The sequence below is a fragment of the Loxodonta africana genome, chromosome 1, assembly GCF_030014295.1.
Source record: "Loxodonta africana isolate mLoxAfr1 chromosome 1, mLoxAfr1.hap2, whole genome shotgun sequence".
Lineage (NCBI taxonomy): Eukaryota > Metazoa > Chordata > Mammalia > Proboscidea > Elephantidae > Loxodonta > Loxodonta africana.
The window spans coordinates 115,612,987-115,631,029 of record NC_087342.1 but is presented as its reverse complement, the minus strand read 5'-3'; the positions used below and the strand labels follow the sequence as shown (position 1 = coordinate 115,631,029).

The 18,043-nt window shown below is 40.0% G+C and overlaps 1 protein-coding gene across 1 annotated transcript in view; it reads left to right on the top strand.

Annotated features, from left to right (window-relative positions):
• Window positions 1–18,043, top strand: part of PKHD1 (PKHD1 ciliary IPT domain containing fibrocystin/polyductin) — a 595,384-nt gene that overhangs the window by 81,050 nt on the left and 496,291 nt on the right. Inside the window, exons 29-33 of the mRNA XM_003404439.3 lie at window positions 2,327–2,522; window positions 3,153–3,220; window positions 4,452–6,035; window positions 8,691–8,834; window positions 14,745–14,964. Coding sequence (XP_003404487.2) covers window positions 2,327–2,522; window positions 3,153–3,220; window positions 4,452–6,035; window positions 8,691–8,834; window positions 14,745–14,964 — 2,212 coding nt within the window. The remainder of the gene's footprint in view (window positions 1–2,326; window positions 2,523–3,152; window positions 3,221–4,451; window positions 6,036–8,690; window positions 8,835–14,744; window positions 14,965–18,043) is intronic.

Genomic DNA, 18,043 nt, shown 5'->3' with positions numbered 1-18,043 from the left:
TGGCTGTGGGGTCTTCTAGACACCAGCCCTGACACGGTTCTCAAATGCTAGTGGCTAAAAGAAGCAGTTCAGGTGGCACAGTGGTTACCACTCAGCGGTTAACTGAAAGGTCAGTATTTCCAACCCACTAGCTGCTTCACAGGAAAAAAGACCTGGTGATCTGCTCCCGTAAAGATTATAGTTTAGGAAACTCTATGGGGCTGTTCTATTCTGTCATATGCAGTGGCTGTGAGTTGGAATTGACTCAAAGGTACGTAACAAGAATAGTGGTTAAAAGAGCTTTAGAGATTCTTTAGCCCAAGCTGTGTCTCTGTGCACACTGAGACACAGGAAAGGTAAGTATACTTAACTTCCACTTCTGTTGTTACACTTGACAGTCCTCATTGAGACTCCAGGTGACTGCAGACCAGATTTCCTTTATTCTCTTCAGCTTGTCTTACAGAGTGGAAGAATAGCTTCAACCAGATCCTTCCCTTGCTTGGAAACCTCTGGTGGTCTCCACTGTCCACTGAATTAAGTCAAGACCCCTGAGGTTTAACTTTCTTGGTCCTCAGCTGTTGAACCACCATCAACTTGTCCAGCTTCTGCCCTCATGGTGTTCCTAACCTGTTTATCATGTCCTTTGTCTTCCAGTGAACCACCCAGTTTCCTTTTCTTCCCTCCAAGCCAGTGGGTGATTAAATGAGAAAATGCTACAAAAGGCTTTGGGTAAAACTGTAAAGAGTTTAGAATTGAATTATAAGTCCCCTCTTCTCTTTTACTTCCTTTTGGGATTTGTCTTTCAAATTGAATTTACAGCACCATCTTACCTATAAGGCCTTTCCTGATACCCAAAATGTTATTTTGATTTGAACAACCCCATTACATAATTTGCACCCTTTTTATGGTATGTAACTTGAACTAAGGAGCCCTAGTGGGGTGGTGCAGTGGTTAAACGCTTGGCTGCTAATCGAAAGGTTGGTGGTCGGTGGTTTGCACCCAGCAGCCACTCCGTGGGGAAAGATGTGAAGCGATAGTCTGCTTCCTTAAAGATTACAGCCTTGGAAACACTTTGGGACAGTTCTACTCTGTCCTATAGGGTTGCTATGAGTCGAAATTCCACTCGAGGGCAATAGGTTTGAAGGCTATTTGGGCTCCTATTTTATCCCTTTTGAGGGCAGGGTCTGTGTTTCACTTATTTTTGTGCCTCTCGCAGCATCTTCTTCGTGGTACAGAATGAATATCTGAGTTAAAAGAAATCAAATGAACAGTGTCCATAGTATGTTGTTGTTAACTGCCATTGAATCAGCCCTGACTCGTGGCGAGCTGGTTGCACAACGGGATTGATTGGATCGTGGTGATCCATAGGATTTTCATTGACTGTTTTTTCAGAAATAGATTGCCAGAATTTTCTTCCTAGGCCTATAGTATACATGGCATTCTAGTACAGTGAATGATTAAACTGAAAAGGAATTGAAATAGGAGAACTAAGACTGGGCGCAGGCCTTGACTTTTCTGTTATTTAGCTGTGAGGCCTTGGCTGCGTAGCCTGAGTTTACTCAAAAACAAAAGGCCAATCCTACTGTTTACCCCATACAGGCCATCAAGATGGAGTGAGGATCAAATGGAATAACATGTGAAAATGCTCCGTAAGCTGGGAATGACTGTACTCACCACCCCCATCCCCAAATAAATGAATAAACCCATTGCCATCCAACTGAGTCCGACTTCATAGTGACCCTGGATAAGGAAGAACTGCCCTATAGGGTTTCCAAGGCTGTGCATATTTATGGGAGCAGACTGCCACATCTTTTTCCCACAGAGCAGCTGGTGGGTTTGAACCACTGACCTTTCAGTGAGCAGCCGAATGCTTTAAGCACAGCACCACCAGGGCTCCCTCACTGTACTTGCAAGTGGCATTATTATAAGGTTCAGCGTGCACTGAAGGTACAGATTTAGATTTTTATCAAGTAGAAAGAAGAGGCAAGAAAAGGACATGGGATATTATTTTTTGGTTATGAAGATCCTCAGTCTTCAAAAATACTTCTTGATTTGCTTTTGCAAGAAAATAATTTATTGTTTCTTGAGTAAACTTGCTGTGATAATTTTCCTTTTTATGTCCTTGAGGTATAGGCCATAGCTCTGTTAAAATAGTTGTTAGAGTTTCATTAAAAAAAAAAAGTTGTCATTAAAACTCTGAATTAGAGTATTATGCACAGGGTTTAAGAAAAAAAAAATTTTTTTTTTTTTAGCTTGTGTTTAATCATATAAGACAGTTTTAGAATTGAAGAGGTGGTTGAGGTCACAGGCTGAAATTACAGAGGCTAATGGATTCTTCTACACACAGGAGGTGACACCCTTTTCATTGGAATGACGCTGCTGCAGAACTACACAGAGTTGGATGTGGAAGTCCATATTCAGGACACCTGGGCTCGACTTCATGCGCAGACGGCTCAGGGCCTGGAGGTGGTACTGCCCCCCATGGCGGCTGGCCTCCACAGAATTTCAGTTTCCATCAATGGGCTCAGCATTCACTCACAAGGGTGAGGTGAACTCTTGCCATTTTAGGTCTATGGATGGTCTAGTGGTTCAACTTGAGTTCCTATTACAGAGTTAGGTCTTAGTTAGGGAATACATATAAGAGTCATAAAATTTGAACAAATCTGAGAGACCCCGTAGGCCAGTTCGCCCCCAAGATGACCCAGGGGCTTACTACTTGGGGAAAAGGAAACTTCCAGGAACTAAAATTTCATGGCTCTTGGAGTGCAGGTGGTGTGGACATTGTATATGTGAAAAGGGGAAGAGCCTGTTCTAGACCTTTTGTAAGATTATGTCATGGGCTATGAATAAATCATTTGTAATTGTTGCACAAGCCATCTCTTCTACCTCCCCCATCTCCCACTCTGCCTTGAAGGCCCTGGACCAAAAATTCTCCTCATTCAGAAAGTAGCTAAGCTTTATGGGACTGATGTCACCAGGTGATACTGGTCCAGGACAGGCACCACACAGTATTTTTTTCCCCACCATTTCCTTTCGTCTCTGCTAGGTAGTATCATTCACATTTGCTTTACTTCACCACTGCCTCTCTCTTCTTTCTAAAATACATCCATGTCTTTTCCTCACTTTTTTTTTTTTTTAACTCAGTTATTTCAGAACAACTGTCTGTCTTGTAGGGTTGATCTCCATATCCAGTATCTCACAGAAGTTTTTGACATAGAGCCTTGCTGCGGATCCCTTCTAGGTGAGTGGCTCTGATGTGGCTGTTATCGTTTATCCAGGGAGTCTGTACAGGAGACATTCAGGCTTTGTTCCTGGGTTAATTAACCCTTGGAGCTTGTCAGCTGTGACCCTTGAGGCCTGAGACAGGAGCAGGAGAGAGTAGCCTTCCTCATGATCCATGAACCCAGTGGTTCCCTTTGAAGGGTGTGAACATTCGCTGATTCCTTAGCTCAGTAAGCTCAGGAAATTAAAGAATTTTTATGAAAAAGAGATGCGCCTGGCTTTCCTTTTCCTAATGGAAAGAGGCTGAAATATCTACTGGGTAGCACATCTCCAGCGGATATTAGAAAAACAAGGGAAGCGTTTCCTGTGTTAGGCTTTCAGATACTGCATGTGTGAGGAGAGGAGGAACGAGTCTCTGGTGTCTTCACTTTCTTCTAGGGATGCAGTTGAAGGGCCCAGAAATAGTCAGAAACATGAATACCAATATGGGAAATGTAAGGGCACGATAAATAGAGGAATCTCTAAAACCACTAATTTTCAGAAATAATTCAAAGCTATATATTTGCATGTGAATAATCATTGGGATTGTGTGAAAAGCACATTATCCTTTTTGAGTCTAATAAAGTCCTTTTAAAAAAATTCTTAGCTTACCACAGACTTGGTTATGCTGTGGGTTAAATTAATCCAACCTCCCTCCTGAAGATGGGGTTTGACATGTTCCCTGACTAGAGAGCAAGACAAAGTGTATGAATATTAGGAAATTCATAGGCATGATTCAGTGACTTTTGATATGCCATCTATGTCATATATTCTGCATATTCTGGAATATATTCTAATATATATTAGGTAGAATGATGTAACAAATAAGTATATTTTAAGAAATTTGATTTTTCGTTAATTGTAAGTTGAATATATATAGGATAATATACGTATACTATATAGAATAATAAGTCAGATAGTATAGGGGATGATTAAAAGACTTTGGGGATTTTGATTTTTCATTAGTGTATTTAAATTGAATAGAAATGGGGGCTTCCTCCATACAGCCATTTATATTATTTACTTACGTGAACTTCAGCCCCCATGGCTCCCGTAAAATGATCACAGATTTGATATTGGTGGGGTGAGGTAAAATAATTGAGGTCTCCCTAGTGCTTTTTCCCTCCCACTTTCACTGGGACTTACACAGGTGCTATGAGTCCTGGTTCTAAATATCCATTTTAAATTTTGTTTTTGATATTAATGTTTAGGTGGAACCATCCTCAACATTTCAGGAATAGGGTTCAGCCAGGACCCAGCCTTGCTTTGGGTAGCTGTGGGCAATCGGTCCTGTGACATCATGAACTTGACAGAGGAGAACATCTGGTGTGAGACTTCACCAGCCTCTCTGCTGCCTGGTATGGACATGCTTGCTATCCCGGCCCGGGTGCAGGTGTGGGTCGGCAACGTGTCCTTCCCCCACAGAGAGTATACCTTCCTGTATGAAGGAACAGCAACACCTGTGGTCACCGCCCTGAGAGCAGAAACCACGAGTAGCAGCCTGTGGTTCTTTGTGGAAGGAAATAGCATCTCCAACTCCGTGATTCTTCTGGGGAGCTTGCACTGTGACCTTGAGGCACGGTCTTTCAGGAGCAACATGAGCCAGTCTGGGTGCTCCTTTCCTCTTCACAGTTTGGAGGCGGGCGTCTATCCTCTCCAAGTCCGTCAGAAGCAGATGGGATTTGCCAATATGTCTGTGGTGCCACAGCGATTTGTGTTGGCACCTCAGATAATTGCCATCTTCCCTACACAAGGTTCTACTTGTGGTGGGACAGTACTCACTGTGAGGGGCCTGATGCTCAGCTCTAGAAGGAGGTCAGTTCAGGTTGGGCTCTCAGGCCCTTTTACTTGTGCCATTTTGAGTTTGAGTGACCAGACAATCCTCTGCCAGGTTAACCTGGTGGGTGACCCCTTGCCTGAAGCTTTCTTCGCCATGAATGTCACAGTCCTGGTCAATGGGCTAACCAGCGAGTGTCAAGGGAACTGTAGTCTTTTTATTCAGGAAGAGACAACTCCTGCTGTGGATGCCTTGACCACTAACGTCAGTGGGTCTCTGACCACTGTGCTGATTAAGGGGCAGAGGTTTGGCACCACAGTAAATGAGCTTGTGGTCTTTGTGGATGATTATACTCCTTGTAGTGTAACTTTCTTTAATGCAAGCCATGTGGCATGCCAGGTTAGTGACCTGAACCCAGGTCTGCACTATCTGTCAGTGGTTCATAAGAGAAATGGGTATGCTTGTTTGAGAAATGTTTCCAGACACTTCTACATTTTTCCTCAAGTGTTTCATTACTTCCCTAAGACCTTCGGCTTACACGGTGGGGGCCTCTTGACCATGGAGGGTGCGGCCCTGAAAGGACAGAACGCTACATCAGTCCACGTTGGCCAACAGGCCTGCCTTTCAGTGAACATCAGCGCTAAGCTCATCCAGTGCATTGTCCCTGCAGGCAATGGCTCCTTTGCCCTGGAATTAGAGGTAGATGGACATTTGTACCACATGGGAGTCATCGGTTACAGCAAGGCCTTCACCCCAGAATTGCTCTCTATTTCTCAGACGGATGACGTCCTAACCTTTGCAGTGGACCGGATCACAGGAGCTGTGCATGTTAAGATATTTATCGGGATGTCACCCTGTGTGGGTGTCTCTGGGAACCACACTGTTCTCCAGTGCATTGTCTCCTCCCTTCCTGCTGGGGAGTACCCAATAAGAGGTTATGACCGCATGAGAGGGTGGGCTTCTTCTGTTCTGGTGTTCACATCGGGGGTCACTGTTACTGCAGTGACTGAGAACTTTGGTAAGTGTCTTCATGTCCTAGTGCTGTGTAACAAAAATACCACAAGTGGGTAGCTTTAAAGAACAGAAGTTTATTTTCTCATAGTTCTGAAGGCTAGAGGCCTGAATCCAGGGTGTCCGCAGGGCTGTGCCTTCTCTGTGTCCTTCAGGGGAAGATCCTTCCTTGTCTCTTTCAGCTTCTGACGACCCCGGGCTTTTCTTGGCTTGTAAATAGATCCTCACATGCTGTTTTCCCCTGGGTGTGCCTGTTTCCCTGTCTGTCCTTCGCTTTTTATAAGTCACCAATTATGTAGAATTAGGACCCACCCTCCTCTGGTATCATGTCATTAATTTACATGGTAACATCTTCAAAGAAAAACCCTATTTCCCCAAACAAGGCCACATTCACAGGTATGGGGGTAGGACTTCAACATGTCTTTTTGGGGACTCACATTCACAACACTAAGTCAAAACAAAGCAGAGAGAGTACTTTCTTTATGAAAGTGGATTAAGAAGTAGGAAATCAACATTAATCTGAAAGCTAGAAGGAGAGAGAAGAACAGTTGATCACTTACCATCCCAGTTTCTTTTTTGAGACTTGTCTTTTTCATTCTCCACCTATAAGGCTTTGATTTTTTTTTTTTAATCAAGGAAATTGCGTATATTCTCTAAGTGTTTGATGATATTTTAATTTGATGCATTAACCTGACTTAATTTGTTTTAACTTAAACAATACCATGTGTAAGAGCTCATCATTAGATCATTTAAGTAGAATATAAATGTTTTCACCTATTTTTAGACGAAATGTGTCAATTTGCATTATTTAAACTTAAGAAATACACAGGCAGACCCTGGGTGACGAATGTCCGACTTATGAACAACCCGTACTTGCCCTTTAATGTTATGTAAATTTGCCCTCACTTTGAAACATTTGAACCAACCCCTGCTCGCAACAAATTCTTCATCACAGTCGCCTTCACTTGTGCACGTGCAGCTTTTAAATCACTGAAAGGGCTTCGAGCCTTTTCTTGCGCCAAAGTAAGGCTAAATAAGAACCGTGTGCGCCTGTTCCAGCTTACCGACACATCCTTAAAGACACAGTCAGGACGGATCTTGTTCCTAATCCAGGGACTGCTGTAGTTAATTTTTATCAGTTTGTAATATTTCGCAGATGAATTCATACTTTACCAATAATAAGGCTATGGCATTGTGCCATTGCATTTGTTGAATTTCCCTCCTTTTAGAAATACAGAAATTTGCCTTGCCTTTTCTTCCAATGATAGTTTTGGTTTCTGTTCACTTAAAACCTTATGTTCGGGTTACCTCAAATCTCAATATGACATAGAAAACATAGAGGAAATTATGGGAGCAGAATCTTAGACTGATGAGGGACTAACTAGGCCACTTCCTAGAACACTTTTCTCTGGCCTCAGCTGAATGGAATATTGTAGAGATGGGATCTGGGTCCTGTGTCTGTCACTCACTTAGCTGGGTAACTTAGAGCACACTGCCTGTGTGAGCCTCAGATTCCTTATTTGATAAAAGGGTTTGGACCAGATGGTTCCCAAAATACTGTTCTTACTCTCTAAGGGCCATGATTTTTATGGTGTAGAGCAGAGGTATAAAACGCACCCTATGCCAAAAGCGTTATTCTTGAGCTTGTCAGGTGGCTGTGCAAGTACTATATAATAGACTTGACATGAAGCCAGTAGACACCTGGAGCTCTGTGGACTAGAGGGTTCCACCTGTCTGGGAGTGTGGAGCTCAGACAACAACATTTCCCTTTATCGGTTCTCAGACTGGAGCAAAACATGGCATTTGCTTCAGTGCCTGTTAAGGATTATCATGCTTTTACCCATTAGACACAGTTGCCCTCAGACAGTGCTGGTAGGAGAGTAAACTGGAGCAGCATTATTTTGAGGACATTTGGCAATATCCACACACAAAAAAAAAAAAATTCACTCTTCCTTTGACCGAGCAGATTCGCTTTTAAGAATTCGCAATTTGTAACAAACCACATATTACCAAAAAAGTTCCTAAAATATGTATGATTTATTGCAACACTATTAATTTTAGCAAAAATGGGTAAATAATTGAAGTATCCATCAATAGGGCAATTGCTGAACAAATTGTGTCATAATCATGTAATGGAATTCTAAGTAACTAAAAAATGATGAGCTAGACCTAGATAAATAGATTCAGAAAAATGTTTAAAGTATACTTTTAAGTAAAATAAATTGCAGAATAATATGTGTAGGATAATCCTGTTGTATAAAAAAAACTCACCCGTAGAAAATTCTGGAAGGATTCGCAAGAAACTCTCTAAATGGCTACCTGTGAGGAGTGAGGTAGGTGGTTGGGGGGACTTTATACTCTTTTATAAAAAATTTCAAAACTATAGATATTACATTTCAATATAAAAACTGGCACATTTAAAAAACTATTAACATAATAGTTTATTGAAAATGATTTTAATCTAATAGAACAGACTTTAGATCCTGGAAGCCAGAGCCTCAGTGGAGATGAAACTGAGGTTACCAGGGACCTAAAGGCAGTTGTGTGGATTGTGGAGGGCATAGGGAGAAGGATGGGCAATAGGAAAGCAAAGGTTTGAATTTTGAGTTAAGAAAGACAGCTTTGCCTCTATGATTGTGAACTTATTGTTTTGTCTTTAAAGGCTGCCTGGGTGGAAGGCTTGTGCATGTGTTTGGAGCAGGATTTTCTCCAGGGAACATCTCAGCTGCTGTGTGTGGTGCTCCCTGCCAAGTCTTGGATAATGCTACAGTGTCTGCCTTCAGCTGCTTGGTTCTACCACTGGATGGTTAGTAAAAATGCAGGTTTTTTTTTTTTTTTTTAAAGCATATATATGAGGGCGATATTTTTTTGGTTAACACCATTTTTTTAATTAACTGTGTACTGACCACCAGTTTTCTATGAGTTCCTGGGAAAAGAATTTCTCTAATCCCATCAAAAATGGTAGTTAGAATTTAAAAAAACTAAACCCATTGCCACTGAGTTGATTCCGACTCATAGCGACCCTACAGGACAGAGTAAAACTACCCTGTAATGTTTCCAAGAAGCAGCTAGTGGATTTGAATTGCTGACCTTTTGGTTAGTAGCCAAGCTAGGGCCACCTATTAAAATGGTTCATTAGTAACTTTTGTCATAATAATGGGGTCAGTGTTAAATGAACAACTAAAAATGTATCATTAGCATTCTTGACTGCAGTCATACGAAGATGGAGAAAACAATTCTGAATTCTGAGTATTAGTTTCAATGACAGCCATAGGCATTATGGAGGAAACCACCTCCTAGTCTTGTTCAGAGGTGAGGCTGCTGCAGACATCTGCTTATTGGAGGTATTAAGAAAATGAGGAAGACTATCAAGGTGGGCATTTCTGGGATGTTGGCCTTGTGTACTCAGTTTTTTTTTGAATTCTTATTATAGGCAAAGGAATCAATGTTAACCTTATCCTCTTATTCTGTAATTGTCCATGTAATTACCTGATCCCTTATTCAGTAAAATACCATGACCACTCATTATTTTAAGCCATGTGCTATCACGTTAATTGTGGTACTGGAAGATGTGTCTTTGTGGAATGGAGAGATTAGAGAGGAAGTTACAAAGCATTGATATTTCCATATTAGGGTGTCAAGTCACGTGGTAATTACTCATTGAGCTTAAAAAAAAGTCAAAGGGAAGAGATGACCGTTATTACTATAGGACCAGCTTAGCAAGGTGATTATCCTCTTTGCATAATGATAGATTTTGTAAGTGTGTGCGTCAAAACATTTACTCCACATGCTTTCTGTGCAGTGCTTTAATTTATATTCCTAATTTGTCTGAAATGTGAACATAGGCTAAGGATTTACAAAGTGATACAAGTTACATTTCATCTAAGCTTGGACAATAATTATCTGATGGATAATACTATCATGATGGCAGTTTATACTGTATTTTCTTAGACGACAAGAAGAAAAACAAATCCTTGTTTAAAATACAAGAAATGGAGTTTCTGTTATTATGTATATAAGGAGAACATTATGGAAGGGAGATTGATTCCACAACAGAAAACCTAAGATCAGTGAAGATTTAAGTTTATGTTTAAGACATTTTTGTTTCATTCAAACAGTTAAGTGCTCTACGACTAGCCGAAAGGTTGGCGGTTCCAACTCAGCCAGAGGTGTGTTGGAAGACAGGCGTGGTGATCTGCTTCAGAAAGATCACAGTCTTGAAATCCCTGTGAAGGGCAGTTCTCGGGTTGTTATGAATCAGGATTGACTTGATGGCAGCTGTTTCCTTCACCACTCTACCTCTGTGCATAGAACAGTGCTGGCGCAGGGCAGGTGCAGAATTAACGTTTGATAAAAGAATGAATGAAGGAATTGGACAATGGTGGAAACAGAACATGAAGGCTCCACATTTTGGGGTTCTAATCTTTTTAACTAATACCACTACATTTTGATTTTATGTTTAATCTTTCACGTATACTAATTAGTAAACTTTTTCAAGCTCCTGGGTGTTACTTCACAGTAGTTAAGCTCTCAGATGCTAACCAAAAAGAAAGGTCAGTAATTCAAACCCACCAGCCACTTCAGAGGAGAAAGATATGGGAGTCTGCTGCCATAATGCTTTACAGCCTTGAGAACTGCATGCAGTTCTACTCTGACCTGTAGGATGGCTATGAGTTGGAATGGATTTGATGGCAACAGGTTGGTATTATTTCAAGACATTGTAATTTCAGCTGGAAGTACAAAATAAAAATAAGTGGGATTTCAGGGTCAGATAAATTGTGGTATTGGAAGTTTGGTAACTTCGAGGAAGAACAAAAGAAATTATTGTATTTTAAAAGATTCGATTAAGCTGTAGAAAAGGATTTCTCAAAATTTCTTGATTTTTTTTTTTTAAGAAGAAAACGAGTTGGAAGCTATAATTTTATCAGTACCACTAGGTGTCACCAAACACTCATTGATTGTGCAAGGAAACACCAGGGACATGGATGATTTGAATTATTTTCCTCTTTCATAAAAAAAAGGAAAGTCTTTCTAAAGACTTTTAATCACAGTGTCTAAAGATGAAGAGGAACTGGGATCGCCAACTCCAGAATCTGCTCTATTTTAAAAGTTTATTTCAGTGGACAGTTTCATAGCAGCAATCCTTACAAGTGTTTAACAATTGCCAATCTAAGGAATCCATCATCTACCTAACTGATGCTATCCCGTTTTAGGGAAGGCTAGAGAAACTTTTTTTTAGAGAAACCAGCTGGCAGCCCGTCAGAAAGCTGACTGATCTCAGTTCCTCTAAGACAGCATTACCATCATCTGTGAGTTTGTTAGAAATACAAATTCTTGAGACCCATTGAATCAGAAACTGTCCAACAAGAAAACATTTTGGTATTTCTCTTCTGATCCCTTTCTGAAGTCCTACATTTTTTCCCCTAGTTTGCAGCCCAAACTAGGTAACTCCTCTATATAAGCAAGTTCTAGCCATATTGGGTAGTAGTGCCCCTGCATGTAATCTGGTACCATGTTGTTATAATCGGTTACCTACTATTATTCCAAGGTGTGTGTGTGTGTGTGTGTGTGTGTGTTTTCCTTACATGGTTGTGCATAGCTGGACTGTCCTTATTTTATATTTACGTGATTTCTTTTTTCTTCTGTGGTTGACTGCCTTCCCATTTTCATTTTGGTCTTGTGTTTATTTCTGTTAACTTCTCTAATTTACAGAAGGTCACTTTGAATTCTGACCCTCAGTTTGAATTTTATTCCTCAGTTTGACTTTGTACACTAAAGAGAGTGAAGTTTCACATTCCAGATTGTAGATGGTGGCCTACAGCTAAAACTAATTATGTGTTGCTTGTTCTCGTGCCATAGTACCAGTGTGTTTTCTTTTCATGAGTGGGGCAGCTTTAGGTAGAGCTCTAAAGAAAGTTCTTTTGCTACTTTTGGTGTCTTCTATCGTTACTTTTCCCCCACATTTGACTTTTAACAAAAGATGAATTTTACTTTTTAATATGATTTGTTGCTAAACCATCTTGATGGCTGAAAGCAGTACTTTGTGTTTGTTTAAACATCATCACGGCCTTTGATGTTCAGATTTCTTACATTATGTGAATTCTATCACATGACTTTTTTCATGGAATCTTTAACTTTTCCGTGAGTCATGAATAGCTAAATTGATTAAGGTCACACAGCTATTTAGTTACAGAACCTGATTCCCACCCTGGGTACTTTTCAGAATCCACTTTGTCAATTTGTCACTTATAATGAGTTTATTATTTTATAGATGTTGAGCCAGTTTTTTATTTGCCTTGTGTCTTAAGAACTGGAAACTTCTCATGAAACTCCTCACGTTTTGTTTATCTATCTCAGAGTCTCGCTGTCAATCGTTTTCATTGCTATAATTCATTTGAAATGGATTCACAGAAAATCTACTACTAGGTGTCAGATGCTTTGGGATATAACACCAACAACAAGAATATTTGTGTGTTACTAATAACTGCAAACTCTCTCACATGTATTATCTCATTGTCACGTTGCCACAGCACTATGATGTAGGCAGGGCAGCTAGTTTCAAACCCTTGATAGCATTTGTTGTGTACCTGTATGGACAGGTTAGCTGCAGAGGTAGCAGGCTCATAAACTTTTCTTCTTCTTTCTGTTTTTTACTTTATTAAGGTTTTCAAACAGAACTGCTTCTAAGTCATATTTTGCTGAGAATTGTCTTCCTGTTAAAGGTCATTGCCAGTCTGCCTTGTTGATGCTGCTTACACTGTCCCATGACCCAGAAAGAAAGGGCCTGAGTGTCACAGGGCTTCAAGTAGTTGCTTTCCTTCTTCATAAAATGTTAACAGCCATGATTATATTAAAATTAAGAACTTCTGTTAATCAAGAGATCTCATAGAGTAAAAAGCTTAGTTACAAATTTGGAGAAGCTCTTAGTAAACATATAATTTTCATAGGATTAGTACTCAATATATTCAGAGCACAACTCAGTAAGAAAAAGACAAAGAGCCCAATAGAAAAATGGGCAAATGACAAGAATAGGAATTTCATAGAAGAGGAAACACAAATTATTAATAAATAAAGAAAAAGTTGATCAACCTAAAAAGTAATGACGAAAATGCAAATTAAGGCCAATGATAAACCATTTTATACACACTAGATTGACAAAGGAAACCCTGGTGATGTAGTGGTTAAGAGCTACTCCTGCCAACCAAAAGGTCAGCAGTTCAAATCCACCAGGCACGTCTTGGAAATCCTATGGCGCAGTTCTACTCTGCCCTATGGGGTCACTATGAGTTGGAATTGACTTGATGGCGGTGGGTTTTGATTGGCAAAATTAGAAGTCTTATAATTCTAAGTGTTAGTAATTATGTGGAGTAATGGGAACTCATATACAGCTGATAAACCAAAAAACAAAAACAAAAAAACCAGACCCGTTGCCATCGAGTTGATTCTGACTCATAGCGGCCCCATAGGACAGAGTAGAACTGCCCCATAGAGTTTCCAAGGAACAGCTGGATTTGAACTGCTGACCTTTTAGTTAGCAGCCATAGCTCTCAACCACTGCTGCACCAGGGCTGCATACAGCTGATAAGAATGTAAAATGGCACAATCACTTTGGAAAACAATATGACACTACCCTGTAAAGTTGAACTTGTACCCACGCTATGAATAAACAATTTGCTCTCTAGGCATATGCCCTAGAGAAAATTTTGTACATGTTTGTAGTAGCAAAAACTGGGAAATACCCAAAAGTCCATTGGAAAGACAATAGAAAAATACATGGTAGTATTTTTCATGCGGTGCAATATGGAACAGAAGTGGAAATGTATGTATAACAGCTATATACAATATAATGGAAAATCTTGGAAACAATATTGAGTGGAAAAAGCAGGTCCAAGAATATTATTTCATGTATTTTATAAAGTTCAATAACAAGCAAAACTCAACAATCTCTTGTTTATGAATATAAGCCCCTATGATAAAACTATTTTAAAAATGCAAGTGGTTATTTTTGGGCATGAGGAGGGAGGGATGGAATTGGGAGAAGCACATGGGTTTAAGAGTATTACAATGCTTTTAGATCTTATGTTGGCTTGTGGGTTCACACGAGTTTTTCCTATCATTAAAAAAGAAAAAAGTTGCTGTAGAGTTGCTACTGACACATGGCGACCCCATGTGTGTGGAGTAGAACTGCCCCATAGAGTTTTCAAGGCTGTCACCTTTTGGAAGCAGATCAAAAGGCCTTTTTTCTCAAGGCCCTTCTGGGTGGGTTTGGACCACTAAACTATTATAATGATTTATAATTAAAAAAAAAAAACAGTACTTATTTTCTTCTGTATGTATTATATGTAATTAATATCCTGTTACCTGTTGTAGCCTAGTCTATTCTGACTCATAGCCACCTCGTGTGGTAGAGTAGAACTGTCTCATAGGGTTTCCCAGGCTGTAATCTTTATGGAAGCAGGTCTTTCTCCTGCAGAACCACTGGGTAGGTTTGAACTGCCAACCTTTTGGTTAGCAGCTAAGTGCTTAACCACTGCACTACCAGGGCTCCTTATATTTTTTGAAAAAGTAAACGGACTTCATTTTGTGATTGGCTAAGGAAGAATACATGGACTTCATTTGGAAACAATGTGAGGCTTCGGTTCTTTGGGTGGTTATTACCTAACCTAACCTAGCCTAACCTAGCCTAACCTAGCCTAACCTTGACTGTCTCCTGCAGTGTCCTTGGCTTTCTTGTGTGACCTGAAGTCTGAGGAGGAGGGCTGTGAAGCCTCCAGCCACACCTATGTGCAGTGCGATTTGACTGTCACCATGGGCACAGAGAGACTGCCCAAATCATGGCCTTACCTCTACATTTGTGAAGAATGTTCTCAGTGCCTCTTTGAGCCAGATCATAGGACAGAGTCAAACTTTCCATCGTTCTCAGGCCTCTTCATCAGGTAACCCTGTCCTCTCTGTCTCTGGCCCTTCCCCGTGATTACATCGACAGTGGTGTTATTAGGGGGACTCACAGGATGTGGACTGCACCAGGTGACACTGTCAGAGGGGGTGATGCCAATGGCTGTCTATAAAATTTTCGTGCAGTGTTCCACCAGAAATTTATTGTTTTTTATAAAAATATCCCTGTAGGTACTTACAACAACAAAAACATTTTTCCTAAGCCCAGCTTACATGTATCAATATACCTATAAGGCTAAAACTCTATGGTATTTTACTTTTTGAGTTTTTTTTAATGAGCTCCAGTCAGAGCTTCATTCTTACCCAATTACAAGGACTCTTCAAATCACGTGGTTTCATCTGTATGTGCTACAAGCAAATGCTGTGTTTTTTTTATTGCTGCCAATGTTTTTATATTTGCGGTTTCTTGTTACATGTTTAGAAATATAACTTAAGTCTTAAATTCAGGTTTTTTTTTAGTCTTTTCAAAATTTTCTTTAAAAACATTACTGTCTTGCAAATACATATCTGACTTTAATGAAAATTTCAGGGCTTAGGTTTGAATTATGATTTAAAAAAAACAGTGACACATTAAAAAATAAGTTGGTGAGAGGCATTGATTTTAATGAAGTCATTCACGAGTTCACAGCTTCGAAGGCCAGGAGAGGAAAGTTGTGATTTAGTCGCGATATTCAGTAAGTGCTAAAATGGTTATGTATTTGTTCCTGTCTATTTTTATGGTATTATTTCACTTATGAACGTATTTCCATACGCATTTGTCTACAACTTCTACGTTATTTGGGCCATTATTGATCATGCAGAGCTAATCCATTAATGTATCTCATGTAATGGTAAAGTTTAATGTTAAAATGAACATAATTTTGATGTAGTTCTTAAATGTTTTTACTTCGAATTCTGTTGTTTTCTTACTGAATTTTCACTTTAACCACATGAAACTATGTAAATGTAAATACATTTAGAATGTGCGTATGATATTGTAATTTAAAGGTATCATTTTAATTTTGCTAGTTGTTTATGTTACCGCTATTGCCATTACATTCAGTGATGTACGGGAATTACAATTTATGAGTAGCATTAGTACAAAAAAACATTACTAAGAGTTCTGTATGGTCTGGTACGGAAGAAGGTCCGGCAGGGGGGTGACACCATGAGTTACCACACTGGGTGACACCAACCCTCATGACGCCACTGATGGCCAGTGGGCCAGTGAAGCCATCAGGGATGGGAGGGTGAGTGGACTTTGCCCCAGGCCCTGCAACTCTCCTTGGCCGTGTGTCCATTGTGAATTCCAGCCAGCTGCATATCAAAGCATCTCCTGTCTTTTTCAAGTGTTCAAGGGAACATCTGAAAAGTCTGCCCAGTAAACAGCTCGCTTTGTTCTTGCTTAGATTTTAATATTTATCTTCCGATCCAAAGCAACATCTGGTGAATGCCAATGGGGAAAAAGATTAGACATTATGAAAAACAGAAGGCTTTTTTTCCTCTTTCCTTTTTCTTTTCTTTCCAGACAGAGTCACAAGTAGGAAAAAAAAGTCACAGAGAAATCCAGCAGATTGTGCAGTGTTTATTCAAAAGAAGAGGGATGCACAGACGGAATTACTGTAGATTTAGGATTTGGAATCCATAAGCTTGTAAGGATTTTTTTAAACTAAAAAAAAAAAAAAAAAAAGCCACAACTTTCCAGGTTAAACCCTTTTCCCTAAAGAAATTAAAAAAAAAAAAAAAAGTGTGGCTACACTGGTAACTCTAAAACCATTGCTGTTGAGTCAGTTCCGACTCATAGTGACCCTCTAGGACAGAGTAGAACTGCTCCATAGAGTTTCCAAGAGCACCTGGTGGAGTTGAACTGCCAACCTTTTGGTTAGCAGCCATAGCACTGAACCCTTACGCCACCAGGGTTTCCTTATAACTCCGGATGGTCTTCATTTTCAGTAGCAGTTCTTCTGTGCAGTGTGATACAGCTCAGTGCTGAACATTGCCACGTACCTTCTTTATTTCTTAGATGGAGTGGTTACATCTTATTATTTAATGAAGGCCTGTTTCCCATTAAAAAAAAAAAAAGAAAGAAACTAAACCAATGGCACAGATGAAAGATAACCAGCCCTTTTCACAGCAGTCTTACTTCTTGATGAACTGAGACAGTCCATGTTTTAGTATGAAATTGCCATCAGAGGTTTGTATTTAGCCAGAGGAGCAAGGAAACTCCCAGGCTGGTTACTTTCTAGAAGGGCATGAAGAGCCCTGTTTAGGTCACATAAGAAATGGAGTGCTGGAGTTTGGACTCATGAGTTGGATTTCAGAACTCACTGATGTTGGACACTAGAAGCACATGTCAGCAGTTCCTGGCTTCATTGAATTAAGAGTTTATCTGGATCCCTAGAACTATTCTCTGGAGTTCTCCCATGCCCTTCTTCATTCTTAGAGTTGACTAAGGCAACTGAATCTCAGACCCCATTAAAAGCCACACCCCTATCTATTACCCATTGCTGTTGATTTGATTCCTACTCATAGCGACCCTATAGGACAGAGGAGAACTGCCCCATAGTTTCCAAGGACGACCCAGTAGATTCTAACTGCTGGCATTTTGGTTAGCAGCTGTAGCTGTTAACCACTATGCCACCAGGGCTGAGCTTTGAGGGGGTAAATGAGATTTCAAATTCAGAGGTAGCAACTTTCAGGTTAAGTGGGGAGATGGAATGCCTTCAAGTATTTTTTCCTACCTGTCCTAGAGAGCACATACATAAAGATGACTTCATTACTTTGGGGCCTGAATAGACCAACTGAAAGGACAACAGATTAGGAGTTGGGAAGTCTAGGTTGTAAGAACAATCTTTGCTGCCACTTGGACCAAAAATCTTACTTTAGTCCTCCTCACCCTCCCACAAATAAGTGTGTGTGTGTGTGTGTGTGCGTGCATGTATGTATATACATAGACACACATGTATTTAGCCAGTGGTACTACTTAATTCACAGGATTATTGTGAAGGAAAACATTAATAGCTATTAAGAAATTTTTTAAAGTTAGTGTAATTTTGATAACTTGTGCCTGCTTATTTTAGT